This window comes from Podarcis bocagei, assembly GCF_964188305.1.
Source record: "Podarcis bocagei genome assembly, chromosome: 7".
NCBI lineage: Eukaryota > Metazoa > Chordata > Lepidosauria > Squamata > Lacertidae > Podarcis > Podarcis bocagei.
In genome coordinates, this window is record NC_138132.1 from 65263433 (window position 1) to 65285867 (window position 22435).

The 22435-nt window shown below is 45.4% G+C and overlaps 2 protein-coding genes across 3 annotated transcripts; one reads left to right on the top strand and one right to left on the bottom strand.

Annotated features, from left to right (window-relative positions):
• Positions 1 to 1076: 1076 nt before the first annotated feature.
• Positions 1077 to 16254, top strand: DFFB (DNA fragmentation factor subunit beta). Its single transcript, XM_081199983.1, has 7 exons — positions 1077 to 1499; positions 2110 to 2236; positions 10151 to 10339; positions 10889 to 10968; positions 11516 to 11686; positions 15079 to 15179; positions 15540 to 16254. The coding sequence occupies exons 1-7, from the start codon at positions 1392 to 1394 to the stop codon at positions 15757 to 15759; spliced, it is 996 nt and encodes a 331-aa protein (XP_081056109.1). The 5' UTR covers positions 1077 to 1391; the 3' UTR covers positions 15760 to 16254.
• Positions 16255 to 17713: 1459 nt separating this feature from the next.
• On the bottom strand, positions 17714 to 21079 carry LOC308590212 (UPF0688 protein C1orf174 homolog). 2 transcript variants are annotated; one of them, XM_081199985.1, is made up of 3 exons: positions 20905 to 21079; positions 19594 to 20082; positions 17714 to 18431 (listed from the first exon to the last, which is right to left on the bottom strand). In XM_081199985.1, the coding sequence occupies exons 1-3, from the start codon at positions 20917 to 20919 to the stop codon at positions 18321 to 18323; spliced, it is 615 nt and encodes a 204-aa protein (XP_081056111.1). In that variant the 5' UTR covers positions 20920 to 21079; the 3' UTR covers positions 17714 to 18320. The 2 variants fall into 2 exon arrangements, with proteins under 2 accessions (XP_081056111.1, XP_081056110.1); XM_081199984.1 differs by lacking the exon at positions 20905 to 21079 and adding an exon at positions 20783 to 20904.
• Positions 21080 to 22435: the final 1356 nt, after the last annotated feature.

Sequence of the window (22435 nt, forward strand, 5' to 3'; positions counted from 1 at the left end):
GTGCTGCGGGAACACAGAAATAATAATAATAATAATAAACAAATCAGTTATGGTAATGTACTCATTTTATTTATTTAGAACCATTTATATCCCGCTATTTATTTATTTTTTAATCGAATTTCTAAGGGTGTACACAGTCTAACGATCAACACACGCACACATTCACACATACACGAAAGGCTTGTTTTGGAGACACTCCTTGCTTCAGAGCAAGGACTCAGGCTAAAGCAAATACTGTATACTATTCTAGCAGAAGACCGCCTGATTATTCCCCCCCACCTTTTGCTGGAGAGGAAGGAATGGGGAGAAATCAAGCCCCAGATACTACGTAAGGAAAGTAACATTTCCAGTGGCAGCAAATTTAAATAGAAACCAACTATCGATATCAAATTAATAGGGACCTGAGCTATTAGCTGTCTGCTCTTAAACCTGCTCAATTTTATACATGCTTCTCAAGCAGCAGCAATGATATTCTTTGAGACATTTTAAGAGCAAAGCATGCTCTCTAGTGCTTTGGTATGGGTGTTCGTTGTCAACATAGAAACAAAAAAAGAGAGAGCCTGCTGGATCAAGTCAGTGGCCCCTCTTGTCCAGCACTTGTCATCACAGGGGCCAACTCCCATCTGATGTTGACACTTGACCTTTACACCAGCCTCCCCCTCCTCCTTTGCCCTCTAGGGAAGAATGATACTCATACACTGGACAGTCAATGCATTACTTCTCAGGCTGATCTAACTCACGGGGTTGTTGTGTGAACAACAAAAAAATGTAGTGGTGATGGGGGACCTACAATAAATATTTTCTGACTTTGGGATGAAGTAACTCATAAGGAGCCTCCATAACCCAGCCCGCGCATTGAATTTAAAAGCTCCGAGAAAGTATACTTGGCAGTACGACTCTAATATTTTCTATCTCTATGACCAGCTGGGGGCGGAGCTTTTGATCATGCCCAAAATACATTTCCACGCATGCGTTGAAGGGCTGAACCACTCCTTCAGCTAACATGGCGAAAGCTTGCGGCAAAGGAGTGAGCATGCGCATTGCGAATGACCAAGCCCGGCCGTTTTTATTGAGGCGGGAAAGACCCTTTTGCGCATGCGGCTTAAAGAAAACGAATAAAACAGATTTGTCATCTTAGATAAGGAAGTACTGTATTTGGTGCTAAGGTAGCATTGTCCTCAAAGTAGACAATTAACCATTTCCTTAAACCTTTTCTTATCGGTCGCGGATCGATGTTGACCAATAAAAATAATCTCCTATTCCTTTAAGGGAGGACAGAGGCGGGTCCTAACGCTTGACAAGCACTTATCTCGACTAATCAGAGCCCCGCTCCTTTCGGGGCCGAGACCCGGAAGGCAGGACCTGTGGGTTCGAGCCCCGCCTGCGGCGCGATGGCACCCAAAGCGTTCAAAATCCGTAGCCTCGGCAGCGATCGAAAATTCGGAGTGGCGGCAAGAAGCCTGAAGGAGTTGCTCTCCAAGGCCTGCGCCTTCCTGCAGGTGCAGTTGAAGTGGTTGGGTATGCAGCGGGCTTTAGGACCGCCGCGGAAATCAAGTGCAAGCAGCGGCCCCTGCTGGCGCCGCTGAGCAACTGCAGGTGCTCAAGTTGCTTGTTAATAGAATCCCAGAACTGGAGTTGGAAGGGAATCCGAGCGTCATATAGTCCAGCTCCCTTCTTTAATCCAGTGAAGCGGGGTAGTTTTTCCCAAACTTGGGTCTCCACAGTTTTTGGACTACAACTCCCATCATCCCTAGCTAGCAGGACCAGTGGTCAGGGACGATGGGAATTGTAGTCCCCAAAAGCCAGGGACCCAAGTTTGGGAAACACTGGTTTAGAGCAAGCAAACTGATTTAGGGTGGCATCTGAACAAAACCCCAGTGCTCTGGCTTGGATGAGGCCACCTCCTTGCGGAAGCTAAGCAGGTTGGGGACTGAGGACTGGATGGGAGTCCACATACACTCCACCTTGGGTTCTATGGCGGACGAAAGGCGGGATATAAATATAAGAAAAGAATAAAAGTTGGTCTGGGGAGAGGGCTGGCTGGGGAATCTTCCTGTGTCTTGTGACGGCTGCCCTGACTCCATGTGCCTTGTGTCACCTTCCCAACAGCTCCCTTACACTGACTGCCGGCTGTGCTTATATGAGGACGGCACAGAGGTGACGGAAGGGTATTTTCAGCATATTCCAGATCATTCGGAACTCATCTTGCTACCCCCAGGAGAGAGCTGGCATGGCTGTGAGTAGGACAGGGAGTTTTGTTCTATTCCTCCGCCTGAAAACATCCACCGACCTCATGCATTTTGAGTGTATGCACATAACTGTGATAGGAATTTTATGGTCTTAGATATATGGTAATGTTCATAACTGCACATACATAAATCAACACAGGAAGACCATCCTGGAACCATTTTGATTCCTAAACTGACCAAATGCTTTCTCTGCAAGGTTAACCTAAAAAAGCCTCCCCATTGTCTCAAGGATATGTCTGTTTGAATAAGGTGTGAGCCTGTGACCTGGCCCAGGAAATAAGTATTTTAGCACTACAAAAGAATGGCCAGGCTCCCCAGAAAATCCAATCAAGTAACCTGCTAGACAGGAGATAAACAAGGACAAGAGAAAAACAACATTTAAATTTCTGTGATGTAGGTGGGATGTATCTGAGGGGTGGTCTTAGGTTACACCCCTTCTGTGATGTATGCATAATGTTTCTGGGGGTGGTCCTGATCTAGAGAAGGGGAATTTCAAAAGTCTTTATAAGGCCTTGCAGGCTATTGTTCTGGGTCCTCTTCCTCTCCTGCGTGTGAGGGGAGTACCCTGTTGCAACAGATCAATAAAGATCAAGCTTACTAGCTGCTTTGCTTCTCAATATTCTCTGGTTGGCCTCTGTTATTTTCTCCTACCAATAGGGAACCTATGTAAGGACTCTATATGGGCTCTTGGATACCCCATAAGGGAAAAGGGCATATTTTTATTTACAACAGATGGCGACCACGCACGAAGGGACTTTTGGTTACCCGGATTCTGGAAGCGAGGAAGGACTGGTTATCCAGCGCGCACCAGGCAGTTTGCCAGGAGGAATGGCCAGTCTTCCATCGGTCCCAGGGTCTGGCAATAACTTGGAGTTCAGCGAGGCTAACCAGGGGAAGCAAAGCTTGATCAGGCCGGCCTTAAACAACCAGTCAAGAGATCCCAGAATCACCAGGACAGCGCTTGCGAAGTGAGTATGAGTAGGAAAAATGGGTAGTGGGGTGGGATTCTGCAAACCACAGCAAACCTATACTTCTCAAATCCTTACTTCTTTCCTCACTTTAACTCTTGAAAAAAATTGCCTTCTACTCCTTTCTGTCCCCTCGATCTCAACACCAGCCTTAGCCCTTCGGAGTATGCCCAGGCAAAGGTTGTGTGTGATTTCTTCCACTTAACTCTGTATGCCAACCTATTCCTTCGGAGTTTTGCCCAGAAAGGTTGTGCAATTTCTTCTGCACTGAAAACTATAATTCCCAAAACTATAACTCCCAGGTGTAGCCGCACCTCTGCCATGGCGATCTTTGTTAGAGATGACCTGTGAGCGGAGAAAGCAAGGGCACCTGATTCCTTTCCTTCTTTGTCATTTCTGAGTCTCAATCTGGCATTGCAAGTGTGCAAGCGTTCAGTAGGGACTCTGAGTTAGATTGTAAAAGGCAGGGAGGTTGCTGTGAGTTGTAGAATAGAGATTTGTCCAAGTATCCCCAGGTTTTTTCCCTTGGATCCCCAAGTTTTCCCCTCGGAGATTTGTCCAGGTATCCCCAAGTTTTCCCTTGGATCCCCAAGTTTTCCCCTCGGAGATTTGTCCAGGTTTCCCCAAGTTTTCCCTTGGATCCCCAAGTTTTCCCCTCTGAGATTTGTCCAGGTTTCCCCAAGTTTTCCCCTCTGATCCCCAGGTTTTTCCCATCGGAGATTTGTCCAGGTATCCCCAAGTTTTTTCCCAGGTATCCCCAAGTTTTTTTTTGTCCAGGTTTCCCCTTTTCCGGACCCTTCGGAGTTTTGCCCAGGTCCAAAACCCTTTTAATTGAAAATGGGTGCACCTCAGTCAAAAGAAAAATAGTCCCCAGACCCCTGGCGTGAAAGAAGCCCAGTTGGTGCTTACTTCCCGCCTGGACTCTGACAGTCCCCTTCAATTTGTGTTTAAGAAACGTTTTTCCTGTGTTTAAATTGTACTTAGGTAACATCCAGCAGCTGCTTATCTTAAATGTGCCATCTAAAATAAAAATGCAAGCTTGCTCCAAATTCTAAATCTAAGGAAGCCATGTTGAGCCTTATCAATCTTAAAGCAAGACAAAATGGAGAATGGAGTGTGCAAATGTTTGTTATTTGAGAGAGGCTCTAAAAGAGTTTTCCTCCCAAGTGGTAAAATCCTGTATACGTGCTACTTGTGTTCTGAAAGGGGAATTACCCCACCTCCTTCCTCTAGTTTAAGTGAGGAGGGCGATTTAAGTCTAATGGTAAATGTTTTGTTGTAACTTTTGAGTTTGCAAGTATACCTGTGTTCCAGTCTAAGTTAACCTAATGTTTCTGCTGCAAAAGCCTAGTTGAGCCAACTGCTCTCTCAAGCTAAGATGCAGTGTATGTATTTCATTAAGCATATGCCTATGAAAGTATGGTGTTCCTTCTAAGAAAAATATCTGAGTCCAGTTTTAACTTTGATCTGGTTGGACAGAAGAGTTATTGTAAGGCTCCTGGTATCAGTCTCTATAAGACGTCCTGGCCTCTTTTCTTAGAAAATGCCCCCCCTTGTTTCATTCTGTCTCTTTCAGGGTTTTTTCCCCTTCTCCTTCTTATTCTGTGCCAGGTAAATTTACTCCCGAGTAAGCTTCCTTTAAAGGAAACTGCAAAGGGGGGGGGCATAGATTAGGCTTACTATTCCTCTGCAAGTTCAGGAAAAATTGTTCACTCTTGTATTCCTTTTAAATCAAATCTATGGCTGTTTAAACTATGCTTTATAAGAGATCCTCTCCCTATCTTAGGAAAAATGTTCACTTCAGTCTTTAAAGATAATTTATCTAGGAACTTTCACTCTTTAGTCTAAGGAAGTAAACACTCACTCAAACTAACTTCAAGATCTGCTAAAAGGGTTGGGTACTTTTATTTTCCTCTTCCTTAGTACATGATAGGCGCATGGCTTGTGATCTCTTCTCCAGTTGTGTCTGTGTACATAAGTATGTGTGTGTCTCTCTGGTAGTACAAATCTTGCTATGAACCCTGTATTTTAGGGTTGGACTAGATGACCCCAGGTCCCTTTCAACTTTCCCAATTTGTGGCTGATGAGTTGAAATCCAGCCCAGATTTGCTCTTTGTTTTTAAAGGTGAGAGGTGAATGTGTGTGTTTCTGGTAGTACAAATCTTGCTATGAACCCTGTATTTTAGGGTTGGACCAGATGACCCCTGGTCCCTTTCAACTTTCCCAATTTGTGGCTGATGTGTTGAAAATCAGCCCAGATTTGCTCAAATCTTGCTATGAAACCTGTATTTTAGGGTTGGACTAGATGACCCCAGGTCCCTTTCAACTTTCCCAATTTGTGGCTGATGAGTTGAAATTCAGCCCAGATTTGCTCTTTGTTTTTTTAAAAGGTGAGAGGTAAAAGCCATGATGTTTTGAAGCACAACTGGTAATATCAAGCATTTGAGTGATTACAGTATTTATCATTTTGTCTACTATTTTTTTTTAATCAAACTTAAAAGTCAATTCAAAGTTTAAGCACATACAAATGAATAATCAAGTACAATTAGCCTTGGCCATTCCTGTAAATTAAGGCGCAGAAAATAATAATATTAATAATAATGATAATAATTTTTTGTCTGCAAATGGTAAGGCTGAAATGGCTGAGAATGTTAAAAAAAAAAAATAATAATAATCCTATGAATTCTAACTCTGGCCATTTTTACTCATAAATAAGAGAGCGGTTGATTGTTCCGCGAATGGCCAGAGGGATATTAGCCCTTTCCTGTACATAAAGGAAGCAGTCTCAGTTTGCTTGGGCTGAAATTGCTAGCTTTGGTGAATACTTAAATTGCTGAGTTTCTCTTTTTGGTTCAAAATCAAACCCTGTTTTCAAAATCTACTCCTTACCCTTCCTTTCCCTTATTCAAATGGTAATTTAGCCAAAGGATGCAACATTTTCAATAGTATAAAAGGTTTGCTGAGGCATGAACTCTGCACATGCACAGAGGATAGATCAGCTTACAAAAGAGAGAGAGAGAGAAAGGAGGGGGGAGAGAGAAGGTTTGGAGAGCCTGAAACCTATACAAATTTCCTTATGTAAAATTTGGAACCATTGAGGGAAATCACCCTTAATGTCTTGCCCCAGGGGCTAACAAAAGGTTCGCCTCCCAATGGAATTTAAATTTTATAAGTTTTTGTTTTTTTGTGTGTGTGTTTTTTTTTTGGTGTGTGTGTGTGTGTATGCCTATGCATTTTAGGAACAGCACTTCCTGACAGACCTCTCACATGAAATAATTTTCCCTTTTAACAGAGTGTCCTTTCTTTTCTCCCACAGCACAAATGATAATGAGGGGATGCAAACAGTGATTTAAATACTCTATAAAAAGTAATTGCATTTGTTTCTCTTTTGTCTTTCTTCCCTAAAAGCCAAACAGCAACTTTCTTTCTGTTCTGTGAAACAAGTCTGAATCCCTGCTGTATTAGTGACCTCTATCTCTTTGTGCCTTTGACATTTTTTTTTAAGTTACAAATAATCTGTTTTCATTTATTTAATCAGTTTCTCCATGATGTCTATGAAGTTAATCGAAGCACAACCAAACATTGTTTGTGGAATGGTATTTGTTTACCTTTTTGCCTGAGCATTTCTTATTAATTCTGTCATTTTGGCTAGTGCAAATTACTTGCACAACTTTAAAATTGCCATTCATTTTTTTATTGGTATTAACTCATTTCCCAGTATTCCGCTATTAACATTACAGCTGATGTCACATCAAGAAACACTTTTATTTTCATTTGGGATGTTAGAATGCCAAAACAGATTACTTCAGGTTACTTATTAATTGTGTGTCTTAGCATTTATTTATTTTTGGTTCCTCATAGCTCATTTTGTGTGTTTGTGTTTTACTTTGGGGACATGTTCATCACATGTTGAAAGTCAGTCTCATGAAGTTCTTTTATTGGATAGCACATGGTGAATTTTAAGTTTTCCCCATTGTTTTCCCATTTTTTTTTCCAGTCCAGTAGTAATATGTGTGGTTTTGATAATATCTTTGTACTATTTAATAATAGTTATTTTCTGAATCTGATGTCTTTGTGTCAAGTCTGTTTTCATCTAACTGGTAATCTAATTTTTTGCTTTCTTTTGTATTTTTTAACCTTTGTATTTTTTTTCAGTCTAGTAGTAATCTGCGTGGTTTTGATAATATATTTAATAATAGGTCTTTTCTGAATCTGATGTCTTTGTGTCAAGTCCATTTTCATCTAACTGGTAATCTAATTTTTTGCTTTCTTTTTATTTTTTAACCTTTCTTGTATTTTTACAGTTCTCTTTCTCTACATGTGGAGTAATTTTTTATTTGATAATATGAAAAGAACAACAACAACAAAAAATTAAGTGAAGGAAGCAAACAAACTTAGCAGATAATAACAGTAATTATGTGGATTGAAATAAATAAAATGCTTAATATGCTAAGATTTGTTATTTGCAGCTTCCCATGGAAACTGGAGGACATCCTTTTTGCCTTTTGCCTCTTTCTTGTCTAACTGTGTTTTTAAGTCTCCCCAAAACCCTGCCCCCTTACAGGATATCACTTCTACAGATGTACAATGATGAAAAGCAGCAACAACCCCTTCGCCATCACAAGACCTGCAACGCCAGAGTTTTCAAAGTGCCCACAGCTATCTCTTTCAAAGGATATAGACTGACGGGGGGGGGGGGGCTGACAAAGGGGGGAGGAGTTGAATTGCAAGGACATTTTTTTCACTTGAACCTCAAGCCTCTGCTCCAGGATTCAAAAGATACATACGTAAAAGATCACAATTGTGTCAAGATATGCAACAGATATTTAATTATTTTGTTTTGTATTATGTGTTATTATGTAAGAATGTTGAAATGTGTCTGACAGTGTGAATTCCACAAAGGGGGGCAATTTATTGTGCGTAACTGTTTTTATATTTAATGTCTTATTGCTTACACACCAATGGAGAATTCTCATGCATTTTATACTTTCTAATAGCTCACACTATTGTGTAGTCCAATGTTTAGATCAATTTATAACCACATTGTTCCACCTGGCACTCTGCCAACTTTCCCTATCCATTTTAATATGTGTTAAACCTCTTTTTGCCAATGACAAACTTCTGGATCCATAAAACACCAGGTACATGAAGGTGGATATGCTTTGGTTTAGCAGGAATGATCCCTTATAGACTTAAATTGACTTATTTGGACAACTGCCCTTGTTAAGAATGGTTTTCTTTTAACAGATTGGTTTGAAGAGTTGAGAACCATGGGGCAAGATAAATTCAAATTGGACTCAGTTTGAATTGGGCAAGTGTATCCAGGCTGCAATTAGCTTTTTGGTCCTTTAAGTGCAAGTGAGCAACTTCTCATGAGCCCAAGACCACAGCCTATAATAAAATCCCATAGCTAAAGGCCAAGGCGAAGACCTCTCCCTCACGAGATGCCCAAAACCTGTGCCAGCTATGGTGAATGCCAGGCGACATGGTTAAATGAAAGCCCTGAGGGGATTCAACAGACAAGATGTGTTGCTGTAGCACTATGTCAGTGTGAGACCACAGAAGAGCTACCTTGACACCTGAGAACACTAAAATGGCGGGGGGGAAGCAAACTGCACTTTTCAGTCATTAGTGGACCTTACCTTCCTGCTAGGTGTAAAGCATAGAACACTATTGAGTAAATGGTCTCTCCCAAAGTGTTAGAATGCCACAAGTAATTTAGTAGCAAAACGCAACATGTGTTATATATTCATACAAAGACATCCATTTACAACATACGATGTTATTATTTGTGGGGCAAAAATTTTTAAGAAAAATTCTAGCCCCAAAGGGGGGAATAATGTGATAGGAATTTTATGGTCTTAGATATATGGTAATGTTCATAACTGCACATACATAAATCAACACAGGAAGACCATCCTGGAACCATTTTGATTCCTAAACTGACCAAATGCTTTCTCTGCAAGGTTAACCTAAAAAAGCCTCCCCATTGTCTCAAGGATATGTCTGTTTGAATAAGGTGTGAGCCTGTGACCTGGCCCAGGAAATAAGTATTTTAGCACTACAAAAGAATGGCCAGGCTCCCCAGAAAATCCAATCAAGTAACCTGCTAGACAGGAGATAAACAAGGACAAGAGAAAAACAACATTTAAATTTCTGTGATGTAGGTGGGATGTATCTGAGGGGTGGTCTTAGGTTACACCCCTTCTGTGATGTATGCATAATGTTTCTGGGGGTGGTCCTGATCTAGAGAAGGGGAATTTCAAAAGTCTTTATAAGGCCTTGCAGGCTATTGTTCTGGGTCCTCTTCCTCTCCTGCGTGTGAGGGGAGTACCCTGTTGCAACAGATCAATAAAGATCAAGCTTACTAGCTGCTTTGCTTCTCAATATTCTCTGGTTGGCCTCTGTTATTTTCTCCTACCAATAGGGAACCTATGTAAGGACTCTATATGGGCTCTTGGATACCCCATAAGGGAAAAGGGCATATTTTTATTTACAACATAACCCAGCCAACAAATATCACATAGCGTTGTATGAAATTAATAAATTATGAAATAATATTGTTAACTGGGAAATTTCTGTTGTTGGTGAGCATGGACATTTTCTATGAAGTAGAATTTTTCTCTTTCTTCCCTTCCTTTCATGAATTACTGTAATTAGTCGCACCACAAATATAACCATGTTGACTCGGATAAATCTAGGTTTGATGCATTCAGATTAGTCAGATATTGCAAATGCTTTGAATGCTTGAGAGCTTTTTGAAAACGTTAAGCGTTTCATTATTGCTGTTAATACTGATTAAAAATTAATGCTAATTACTGATTATTTTCACAACCATTAATAATAATGTAAAATATTATCTTGATTAAAGCAGGAACAAGCAACCCCAAATAATTTTGCACACACCCTCCCCCCACTCTAACAACCTTGCAGATGTGAGCGAGATCCAGCGGTTTCTTGATGCCTTTTCCAGCCGAACGGACGATGTTATTCGCGCAGCGCAGGGGCTGCTCTCTGATGAGGAAGCCCCCAAGAGACGGAAGCTGCTGGCTGACCTCATTCAGACTCTCAGTGAAAATATTTCAGGGGAAAGCAGAGAGGAAGATGGGAGATGGTTCGAAGGTGAGCTCTGCCTCGGTGCCGACACGCCCCTTAAGGAGGGTTGTATTCTTATTCTTTGCTAAACATTACACTTTTCATATAATCAGAGATTGGGAGGCAGCCCCAAGGGTCATCTAGCTCAACCCCCTGCGATGCAAGAATCACAGCTAAAGAATCCCTGACAGATGGCAACCCAAACTCTCTTTAAAAACCTCCAAGGAAGGAGAGTCTACTACCTTGCAAGGGAGTCGATGTTTCATTTTGGGTGTGTCCAAAACCCCTTGGAAGAGGAAGCCCAACACAAAGCATTGATTCCTGCACACCTCTCAATCTCAGCTCATGCAGAGATAGTGACATGATCTTGAGCCAAAGGCTGAAATACTCAGGCCTGGAATACATAATCTGGGACTCTAACCACTGCACCACACTGCCTGTACAGGAGTAAGATCAAATAGGGGTTCTTCGCCCCACACCTTGGGTATTAAAAAGGCTTCAGAACTGCTTTCAGAAGAAGGGCCTGTTTTATAGATGTGGGTAGAAGGTTAATGGGGTTTCCCCCCTCTCTCCTAGGGGTTGAATCTCGCTTTAAGACGAAGTCCAGTTACATGCGCTACAGCTGCGAGAGCAGGATCCGAGGTTACATGAAAGAGGTAATGCATGTTTGATGCAGCCCATAGTTCACCTTTTAGATGCATCAGTTATCACAGGGAGGGCCATATGGAAGAAACTAGTAAAAGTTTCAAAGGTCATATTTAAACAGTATTATAATGATTAAAAATGGGAAGTTGCTGGGGAGTTACACAGTAGGGGACCCTACTGGACACAGGACTGTCTGATTACACACATAAATATTTAAAATCACAAGTCTGAGGGGGTCTTATGTGGCACAAAAATATTTTTTTTAATGATTTTGGGGGCAGAGGGGTTAGCTACCCGTCTTACACTTTCATCTGCATTTTTCTTTTAGTCAGTGGATTCCACTCAGCTTAGTTGTACTTAGAGCAGCCTCAGTGTAGTGAATGAACATGACTAAACTGGACCCATTCATTTCAATCGGTCACCTCTGAGTAAAACTTAGTTGAATACCACCCAATGCATTTGTGAGCCACCTTGAAGACCCATTGAGCCAAACCATAGGGTACGAATCCTCAAATACACAAAAAAGCCACAGCTTGCTTTGTTTCATTTTAAATAAAGGTCGGCAACTATGCTTCCGCACTCCACCCGGCCGTCCAAGCTAAATTCAAAGAGATTGCGGAAGAGATGCTGTTGAAATTAAAGTCAGAGAGGTACAATGGCTGTTATTTTGACAGAAGAGAAGACAAGAAGGTCTGCCTTTGCACGCCAGAAGGCTGGTTCTCTTGTCAAGTAAGTTTCAAACTAGTTTCTGGTGTTGCAAAACTGTGTGTCCGTATCCGGTTGTCTTAAAAAAAAGAGAGTTCTAACAGACACAGGGCAGGGATGGGGAACATTTTCCAGGCAGAGGGCCACATTCCCTCCTAAGTTACCTTTGGGGGGCCGTATACAGTGGTACCCCGCAAGACGAATGCCTCGCAAGACGGAAAACCCGCAAGACGAAAGGGTTTTCTGTTTTGGAGGCGCTTCGCAAGACGAATTTCCCTATGGGCTTGCATCGCAAGACGAAAGCCCATAGGGAAATGCTGGCGGTCAGGAGCAAAGACTTTCGCCCACAGCCGGCCTTCAGAAGAGGACCTCTTCTGAAGGCCGGCGGGGGGCAAAAGTCTTTGCTCCCCCCCGCCTGCCTCCCCCCCCCCCGCCTGCCCCGGGCGATCTTAAAATGCTGGCGGGCGGGAGCGAAGCGTTCGCTGCCGACCCCCAGCATTTTAAAATCTCCCCGTGTCCTGGGAAGATTTTAAAATGCTGGGGGTCGGGAGCGAAGCGCTGCAGACCCCCAGCATTTTAAAATCTCCCCGTGTCCTGGGAAGATTTTAAAATGCTGGGGGTCGGGAGCGAAGCGCTGCAGACCCCCAGCATTTTAAAATCTCCCCGTGTCCTGGGAAGATTTTAAAATGCTGGGGGTCAGGAGCGAAGCGCTGCCGACCCCCAGCATTTTAAAACCTCCCCGGGACACGGGGAGATTTTAAAATGCTGGGGGTCGGCAGCGCTTCGCTCCCGACCCCCAGCATTTTAAAACGCTGTTCCGAAGTGGGGAGGGGGGGTGGGAACACCTGGCCCCGCCGCCCCACTTCGGAAAGCTCTTCCGAAGTGGGGAGGGGGGGCGGGAACACCTGGCCCCGCCGCCCCACTTCGGAAAGCTCTTCCGAAGTGGGGAGGGGGGGCGGGGACACCTGGCCCCGCCGCCCCAATTCGGAAAGCTCTTCCGAAGTGGGGCGGGGGGGCGGGGACACCTGGCCCCGCCGCCCCACTTCGGAAAGCTCTTCCGAAGTGGGGCGGGGGGGCGGGGACACCTGGCCCCGCCGCCCCACTTCGGAAAGCTCTTCCGAAGTGGGGCGGGGGGGCGGGGACACCTGGCCCCGCCGCCCCACTTCGGAAAGCTCTTCCGAAGTGGGGCGGGGGGGCGGGAACACCTGGCCCCGCCGCCCCACTTCGGAAAGCTCTTCCGAAGTGGGGCGGGGGGGCGGGGACACCTGGCCCCGCCGCCCCACTTCGGAAAGCTGTTCCGAAGTGGGGCGGGGGGGCGGGGACACCTGGCCCCGCCGCCCCACTTCGGAAAGCTCTTCCGAAGTGGGGAGGGGGGGCGGGAACACCTGGCCCCGCTGCCTCACTTCGGAAAGCTGTTCCGAAGTGGGGCGGGGGGCGGGAACACCTTCTGAAGGCGGGCAGGGGGCGAAAGTCTTTGTCCCCCCTGCCTGCCTTCCCAGGGGCTTTTAAATCGCCCCGGACAGCGGAGAAGTCCTCCGCTGTCCGGAGCGATTTTAAAATGCCGCCCGCCAGCATTTTAAGATAGCCCCGCACAGCGGAGAAGTCCTCCGCTGTCCCAGGGTTTTTTAAAATGCTGGGGGTGGGAAGAAAAGCCCTTGTCCCCTCCCCCCAGCCTTCAGAAGAGGTCCGGGGACAGACTGTCCCCGGACCTGGCCTGAAGGTGGTTTCCCTAGGAACGCATTAATTGATTTTCAATGCATTCCTATGGGAAACCGTGCATCGCAAGACGAAAAAACCGCAAGACGAAGAGAATTGCGGAACGAATTAATTTCGTCTTGCGAGGCACCACTGTACTAGTAGGTCAGACTTCCCCTTTCCCCCAGGCAAGCAAGAGGCCTTATCACAGTTCAAGGACACAGTTCAGCCAGACAAAAACACCCAAGGAAGGTGCAGAGCAGAAATCAGGGGGCCAGATTGAGAGGCTTGGAGGGCCACATGTTCTCCACTCCAATATAGAGTTCCAAACCATCCAAGAAAAACACTGGCCACCAACAGCCAGGGGTTCTGACCTCTGGGCCAGCTGCCTAGACTTCTGATGAGGTCAGCAGATTCACCCGCATGTTCAAGCCATACCCCTTAAGGACCCCTTTTCACAGGTTCTGGTGGGCTTCAGACCCCCATGTCTGGGGGAAATGAGGTCCTAGTTCTTTGGGGTCCAAGGCAGGGACAGGCAAGGATGGTGTTTCAGAAGCAGCAACTGAAACAGTTCAGAAGAGTGGGAAGGGAATCCATGGCGGGCAAGAGGTGAACCTCCAATGGCAGCAGCGTGAGTGGGACAGAGATGGAGACAGAGCAGGCGCCACCCTTGGAAGGAATCTCTCTTCAGCCTCTGATTGAAACCTGGCCTCCGAGCTTCCCTTTGTAGGGCTGGACAGAGCTGGATAGGCCCTTGCAGTGTCCCACCTGGCTTAGTTCTCAATTGCATTTCTTAGAGCAGAGGTTTAAAACTTTTTCGAGTCCACAGCTCCCTCGATCACCGACATTCTTTCTGTGGCAACCCTGTGGGGCTCAGAAGCCCAGTTATGTCTCCCCTTGCCTGCAGAGCTGGCAGCCTCTCATGCTTTTTCAAACATCCCTCCCTTGTGGAAATTCCCCTTGGTCTCCTCCTCTCTTCTTGGGAGTCCTCCGGGCAGCTGCCGTCACTGTGCCTGGTCTCTTAGCTGTCCCCTCAAAGAGAGGTACCTCCTCACACTGCCCCACAGGGGCCTGGGACTTGTCTGTCCATTCCCAACAGCAAGGGCTGGCGGATTGGCTGGGTGGGCTCCCTCACCTGCTTGCTTGCTTGCTCCAAGGCCCCAGAGGCACCATTCACCTGTGGAACTTGTAGCCAGGGCTGCTGCAACAAGCAGCTGTGCAAGCCTTTGGGAGGCAGAGATGTGAGAGGGCACCAGGAGGGAGGGAAGGGGTTCAGAAGCCAGTGTTACCTGTGGTACCCCTGAGCATCATTCAAGGCACCCCAGGGTGCCAAAGCACAATGATTGAAAACCACTGCCTTAGGGTTTAGGACTCAGGAGACCAGGGTTCAGATTCCTCCACTCGGCCTCAAAGCTTGCCGAGAGTTGCTGCCTCTCAGCCTAACCTGCTCCACAAGGGCACAGGAGGGAGCTGTGATCCTCATTCCATGACACCCTGTCCCCTTGCAGAGATTTATTTAAACTTGTTTATTTTTATGTAAATTTATGTATTCCCTTTTCCCCATGAACTCTCAGCTTCGGTTTTTATTTGGTTTGATGTTTTTATTATGTTTTTGGATATGCTGTAAGCTGCCCAGAGTGGCTGGGGAAACCCAGCCAGATGGACAGGGTATAAATAATAACATTACTGTATTATTCTTTCATGCTGTCGTCTTTCCTCAGGGCCCTTTTGATGCAGAAAACTGCCCTAGCCAACACTCTATCAATCCGTATGGGAACAAAGAGAGCAGAGTCCTCTTTAGCACCTGGAACCTTGACCATGTGTAGGTACAAGTGCAATATCTGAACGGGCATTTCCTGCTGTTTTGGAAAGGCAAAAGGCACCGGAAGGCAGACTTGATTTTTTCTTAGTTTGGGGTTGGACAACCTATTCCAGCCCAGGGACTGTGTTGCTAAGCAGGCAGCCTTCTGGGGGCCACATTACAATGCTGGGTGGGGCAATGGGTGTTACTTTAAAATGAACTTGAAAAGCAACAGCCCTGAGATTCAGGACTCAGAATTCTGCCACTTCCCCTGGGTTTGCACAGAACTTGCACTGCCCTGGGCCCCCAGGAAACATTTGTTTCCAAGTTCTGAAAAGGGCTCTAGATATTAACATCCATAGGGCTTGCTTTCTGTTTCAGAATCGAGAAGAAGCGGACGGTCCTCCCGACGTTAGCAGAAGCTGTAAAGGGTCGAGACGGTAGGGAAGTGAACTGGGAGTACTTCTACCAGCTGCTGTTTACCGTCCATAATCTGAAACTGGTGCACATTGCCTGCCACAAGAAAGCCTACCACAACCTCAGCTGTGACAAGAGCAAGATCTACCGAAAACGGAAAGGGGTCCACAAGATCCGGAAGTGACCCCCCCTCCATTTGCCAAGGGACTGACTTCTAAGTTGTGGGTTGATGTAACTTTTTCCTGAGCACTTGGGTGGGTGGTCTGGCAGACGAGCCTTTATTTTGTGGAGTCCCAATGCCTTCTTGGCCCTTGACCTCAGTTCCACGTGCCCGTCTCCATCAGGAGGAAGGGCACACATTTTTGAACTCTCAAATGCTGGCGACTCCATTGATTTCCCTGATGTGGGTGCCTATTGGCCAGGGCCCATGCCGTCACCCAAGTCAAACAATGGATTCTTCTTCACATCCTATGGGGATTTTGCAATGTTTAAATGGAAGGCTCACTGTTTACCTATATGAGTACTCGTGTGGCAGAAGTTCCACCATGCAAAGCACGGGGAAGCTCTAAATCAAGTAGTAGAAACAGAAAATGGCTTCACTGCCTTATGTTTTCTGTGCCATTTTCAGCCTGGCTTATCCTGCATACTGCAGAACGGAACATGAAAAATAAGAAACCAATCACATATGCTGGAATCCTTCATTTCAAGCCCAGAGCCTGTAAAACCCTGATTTTATTTCTGTAGCATATCTAGCTCTCCTGTCTAGTCCTAAGCATGTCTGTTCAGAAACAAGTCCTACACATTTAGGACAACTGTATGCTCCCCCCACACCAACTTCCCCTTCACGCCAAGCCCTATTACCTCTTCAGCTTCCGAACCTCCTCCTCCCAGTCTTCTTCCTCATTGTTGTCCCACCAATCCCCTGCCTCTCAGCCTTCTTCCCTTGGGGATTCCCCAGCTGGTTCCTCCCACTATTCCTCTGTGTCCAACAAGTACATGAGACCAGGACACAAGGAGTGTATCACATGCAAAATGTTGGTTGCTAGCCACGCAAATAGAAAGGAGGACAGGGATTAATGCAATGAGCACTGTGATGTCACACAGACAACTGGTTCTCTAAGCAGTGTGGGATAATGCTTAGAGCGACCGGGGTCAAAATCCCCACTTGGCCCCTCTGGCTGACCTTGGGCCAGTCGCTGCCTCTCAGGCTAACCTACCTCACAAGGCTGTTGTGGAGATTGAATAAGGAGGGGGAGAACCATGTACACCACCTCAAGCTCTTTGGAGAAGAATCTGGGCTATAAACACAGTAAATAAAATACCTCCCAATTACTTTCGGGGGGGGGGGCGTGCAGGAAACAGGTGGTTTCCTTTCAATTTGACTCTAAATCAGGGGAGGATACCCTAAAGCCCTCCAAATGTTGAGACCCCAGCTCCCAATTTAGCTTGTTTGTACAACCAATTGTCAAGTATGCTTTGAGTCCAGGAACGTCTGGAGGGATGCAGGTTAGCCTAACTTACTATAAAGAGCTAGGCAGATTAGTGGAGGAAAGGATTATCAGCTGTAATTAGCTAAGGCGACCAAGAGGAGCTAAACTGTGAGAATGCCGTCGTTTCCAGATGCCCATTTGGAGGCACCCAACTTGCTGCTGTAAGACGTTTGAACAGAGCAGCCTTCCCCAGCCTGTTGCCCTCTAACTGTTGGACTACAACTCCCATCATCCCTGATCCCTTGCTGGGTGGTTACTGGGAATTTATAGAGCCCACAACATCTGGAAGGCTGGATTAGATGACACATCTATTATCCACCAGGGCTCTTCTACTATTTCTCAAAATCCTCTGCAACAGTCTAGGCTTCTGTGGCAGATCAACTGGGGTAGAAGCTTCCTTGAGGTAGAAAATTTGGTAACACCCCCCTCGCTGCCCCGCTTAGCCCTGTGGCTCCTCAATTTCTGCACCGCTCCTCCATGCTGTGTTTTCCTCATGTGCAATAAAAATTAAATAAAATCCTGCCAACACAAATAACACTGTCATTTGGGAACTATCCGACAGTCTTCTGTTCATTAAGAGCAACAAAATCCAGAGAGCAGATTTCTCTTCTCTGGCATCAGCCGCTTTGCAACATGAACTAACACAACTTAAGGGCTCTATAAATCGTTTTTAATTAGTTCTCTACTAAGCTTCTGCCGTTCCAGGCCGCTGCCTCGCAACCTGGGTGATCAGCAGTGCAAGAAATACTGTAGGCAAAGTGGATCATTACCTCTTTGGAAAAGGAGGCTGGAGGGGATAGTCATTCATACTGGAGCTAGCATCTCTCACTGTGCCCGAGAGATCCTGCAAACCCTCCTCCCAAGCTTGCTGGTGCGACCCCTGAGGTCTAAGAGCCTGCAGGAAGTTGCGAAGTGACCCCACAACTCCCACCTTCCAAGCTTGCATTCTCACAGGAATCAAGATACTGACTTGTTTCCCCCACACATGCTGCTTCTGGGAACTCTTTGCTCTTCTCCCCTTCTGGGAGTCAGGAGTTGTTCGTAACAAGTGCTGTCAAAACTTTCTGCTGACTTTCTGCCTTTGCCTCGCACGCAGTCTGTGACTTTGCCTCCAACATCTTAACTGGGAGGGTTAACTTTTTCAGAAAAGAAGATGCACTTCTCTAGAAGATGCAACAACGGTGGTGAGATGCACATTTGCGTCAGGGAAAAAGAAATGGCAGCTACTGAAGGTGACCGGGTCAGTGCTCGGTGCTCAAGCGACTTCTTCCTTTTCATCGTCGTCATCGTCCTTGGCTATGAAGTGTCCCTTTCTCAGCTCTCGCCTGCTGGCAGACACCCGGGAGAGAGGATGGGCTGGGAGGTCCTAGGAAAGGAACAAGCCAAGAGCAGACTTAATGCATGGGCCAAGGTTGCTTCAGACAGACCACTCGGGGCTCTGTGTGACTCCAGCTCCCATCAGCCTCAGCTAGCATGGGATCATGGGAACTGTAGTCCAACAGCATCAGGAAGGTACCATGTTATTCCTAGAATGCATGAACACCCAGGACAACTGATTAGACATGTAAAGTTTCTGGAAATTGTGAAGCTGTGGAAAAGAACTGTTCCCCCTCCATTCTCTCCCTCCCTGGGAAATTTGGGGGGGGGGGGAGGGAATTGAAAAAATATGCATTTTTTTAGCACCCTTAATGGATCAAAAGTCACTTTGTTACTTTAGGAACATAAAATGTCTTAAAATATATAAATTGGTTTGCCATTAAATTATCATGTTTGATATACTAAAAATGCAATTTATTCAGTCAATGATTACAAATTGAATTTACTTTTTAATTTCCTGAGAAAAATAAAAGTTAGAAATGGAGCTACAAGCTGCTGAACTGCAAAGAAACTCTTTGGCATCTCTTTCATTCTGCTGGTTTATGAGAACCAGGCAAATAAAAACAAAAACTTGATAAATCAACAACATTTATAGTAAAACAAGAAAATAATTATCTATTCTTGGTTGTATTCAGCTATGTCATAGTCATGAGTAGATCCACTGAAATTAATTAACCTAAGATAACCATTCAATGGAACTACTTTGAGTAGGACTAGCATTGAACACCACTTTATGTCTCCCTCAGCCCTTCAGTGTCAAACAGACATAAAACATTCATTTCCATCAAAAAAGGGAGCAGTTAAGTGAATGACAGGTGGGCAACCTCACCCATACTTAAAATTTAGCTCATGAGACTAGATCCTAATAAGGAGCCAAAAAGCTCCCCTACCCAAATTTATTAGTTGTCTCAGAAGTCCTACAAAGACATATATTTTGGGCACCCTTGAAATTATTAGCTGTGATGACCATGTGACTGTTTTTAAATGTTTTTATTTTTTAAAATTGTTTTTCTTTCTCTGGTTTCTTATGGGCAGGATATACGTTTAATAAAATAATAATAAATAATAATAATACGAGAGCTTCCTAAATGAGTGAGATTTGGGTTGCAGCCATAACCCCAAGCTTCCTTCTGCTGACCCCCTTCCCCTACCTGCATAAACGCCACACTGCCAAAGAATCGGTCTACTGGCAGTGGCTGGTTGCTGTCCTCATTCAAGAAAATGCTGTTGTCCAACTTGAAGCCTTGACTCAGCACCTCTGGCTCCATCTCAGAGTCATCCGACAACTGAGCTCCACAGCTCTCCTCTTCCTCTTCTTCTTCCTCATTCTCTTCCTCCACATTCTGGACACGGGGCTGGAAGAGGGCTTTGCCATCCGTACCTGGCGCTGATGGCTTCACTTCAGCCTCCAGCATCTCTTCAGCCATCTGAGGAACCTCCTTCCCTTCGCTTTGCAGCATCATCTTGAGGTGCGGAAACTTCACGCCTGAGGCGGCTTTATCGGCTGTCTCTTTTGGGAAGAGAAGGTGGCTGGTGCTCGCACAGAAATTGGCTCCTTGTATCTCCCGTTTGGCCAGGCTTTTCTTTTCACATTTTAGCTTCTTTGAAGGACGTTTGTCAGTTGCTTTGCGTGAAGGACCCTGTTTGAAAAAAAAAAGCAAAGCCAGAGACTCAAACCTCCACATCAAATTGATGATAAACAGAAAAATGAGTTTCAGTTAGCCCCAGAACAGAGATAGGAAACTATTACTGAACTCTCAGGCTCAAATCCCACCCAGCTCAGCAATGATGCTCACCGGGTAATTCTGGGCCAGTCCCTCTCAGCCTTGTAGGGTTGTTGAGAGGATGAAAGGAGAGAGAATTCCATATGCCCCTCAGAGCAATTTGGAAGGAATGATGGGATATCAATGACAAAACAATTTTTTTCTTACTAACCATCATCTCTACAAAGAAATCTAAGATTCTGCAAAGCAAATATAACAGATCTATCTATCCAAGTTAAGCCCATATGAAAATCCTGAAATCTTATTAGAATGGAGTGGTGGACTTAAAGAGACAGCAACACAATAATTGGACTTGGACGCCATAAGGCCTGGGTTCAAATTCCCCTTCAGCCACTGACACTCCGGCTGATCTTGAGCCATTTTCTCTTGGTCAAGCCTACCTCACAGGGGTGTTGTGAGAACCCTTCATTGGGAGAGGGGTCACCCATGTGATCACCTTGAGATATTTAGGGAAACGATGCAATAAGAACACATGAAACAAAACCTGTGTATTACTAACCCGGCGACCAATTCACACAAACACGTGACAATTATTTGCATAAATTAGCATACGCACAACGGGCAGCCCTCTATGGTGAAGCATCCCTAACGGCCACCGCCAACCTGCAACTATTTAAATGTATCTATATATTAGCATATGCAAATCAGGGTGGAGCAGAACCTCCACCTTCGACTCACACTCCCGGCCCGCATGGAGAAGAAGGTCTGTCCGCAACCAGGTCAGGTCTGCCAGGCACCATCACCAACTTCCGGCGGCACGCAGAGCTACTTCCGCAACCTCCCCGCAGGGAAAACAGCCAATCAAGATCAATATTCGGGCTCCTTCGGAAGTCACGGCCGCTATTTTATTCTGTGCGCTACGTCACTCCGCCCCCAGGAAAGCGAGATCATCGCCATCTTTGTTTAGGGCAGCGTTGCTCAGAGACAAAAATCAAGCGTCTCCAGTCTTTTCTGTGTTTCACCCCACTCAGAACTTATAGAGATGCCGCCTTACCCTCGCCGTCCGTCTTTCTTTTACTACTATTAACGACGAAACCAGGACTTCAGGAAGTCACACTGAGGAAAGAACGGACATCTTTTTCGAGGGCAACCGTGATGTCTGGTGACGATACAGGAAACACAGAGCCACAAAAAGTATAGAGAGACACGATCTGAATCTCACGTTTCACAAAGACCCCTTTCTAGCCCGCTAGTGAGAAATCCTAGGTTTTAGGCTAGGTGTGCTATAAGAATTCTAAGGTCCCACATATAAAACAAGCATTCATAAATGTACGAGGCAAACACATACGTACATAAGTATATAAGGCACGTGTCTGAAATAGTACAGGAGAACAATCCTGGAGTCATTTTGACTCTCCCAAACCATTTTGACTCTCACAGTAACCTCAAATATTTCTCTGCAAGGAGGATGGAAATGGGAAAGCCTCTCCATTGTCTTTTGCTTACCTGTCTTAAGGGCATATGTCTGTATGAATAGGGTGAGCCTGTGACCTGGATTCAGGAACTAAAGTATTTACCATCACAAAAGAATGGGCTGTCCAGGTAATGCCTGACTATTATCCGGTATTCAGTGACTATTATCATGTATTCTGGCAGACAGGATTTTTGTTGTAGACCGCCTGTTTCTGTGATGTATGCATGGTTTTTTTGGGGGTGGTCTCTGGCTACAGGGTGGGCAACTTCAAAAGTCTATATAAGGGCTTGCACGCCATTGTTCTGGGTCCCTCCTGCCTCCTGCATGTGGGAGTGAGCACCCTGTTGCAACAGTTAATAAAGATCAAGCTTACTAGCTGCTTTACTTCTCAGTATTCTCTGGCTGGCCTCTGTTATTTTCTCCTTCCGATAGGGCAGTGTTTTTCAACCTTTTTTGGGCAAAGGCACACTTGTTTCATGAAAAAAATCACGAGGCACACCACCACTGTGTGCGGAGAGGGAGATGTCAGAGCCCCGCTGCTCTCTATGGGGAATTGGATGAGAGCAGACCGCCTGTCCGCTCTCATCCGATCCCATCCGATCTGATCCCCACCCAGGACGGATGGGAAATAGGGTGGACACAGTCCGGCGCCCGCCTAGTGGGCGAAAAGTTGACTTTTTTTTTTAAACCTTAGGCTTATTTTTACTCATGACAATATTTGTTAAAAATATTACATCTGCCTTTGAGAAGAGAGAGTATCATATTTTTATAATGTGGAAAAATAAACTCTACAGA

What these genes read in the sequence shown, in the direction of transcription:
- DFFB (XM_081199983.1), top strand. Translation starts at nt 1,392, where the DNA reads ATGGCACCCAAAGCGTTCAAAATCCGTAGCCTCGGCAGCGATCGAAAA. An exon ending in AGGCCTGCGCCTTCCTGCAG is followed by an intron (nt 1,500 to 2,109) that starts GTGCAGTTGAAG and finishes CCTTCCCAACAG; the next exon opens with CTCCCTTACACTGACTGCCG. An exon ending in AGGAGAGAGCTGGCATGGCT is followed by an intron (nt 2,237 to 10,150) that starts GTGAGTAGGACA and finishes ACAACCTTGCAG; the next exon opens with ATGTGAGCGAGATCCAGCGG.
- LOC308590212 (XM_081199984.1), bottom strand. Translation starts at nt 20,809, where the DNA reads ATGCTTCACCATAGAGGGCTGCCCGTT. An exon ending in ACCATAGAGGGCTGCCCGTT is followed by an intron (nt 20,083 to 20,782) that starts GTGCGTATGCTA and finishes TTTTTCAAACAG; the next exon opens with GGTCCTTCACGCAAAGCAAC. An exon ending in GCAGTGTGGCGTTTATGCAG is followed by an intron (nt 18,432 to 19,593) that starts GTAGGGGAAGGG and finishes TTCCTTTCCTAG; the next exon opens with GACCTCCCAGCCCATCCTCT.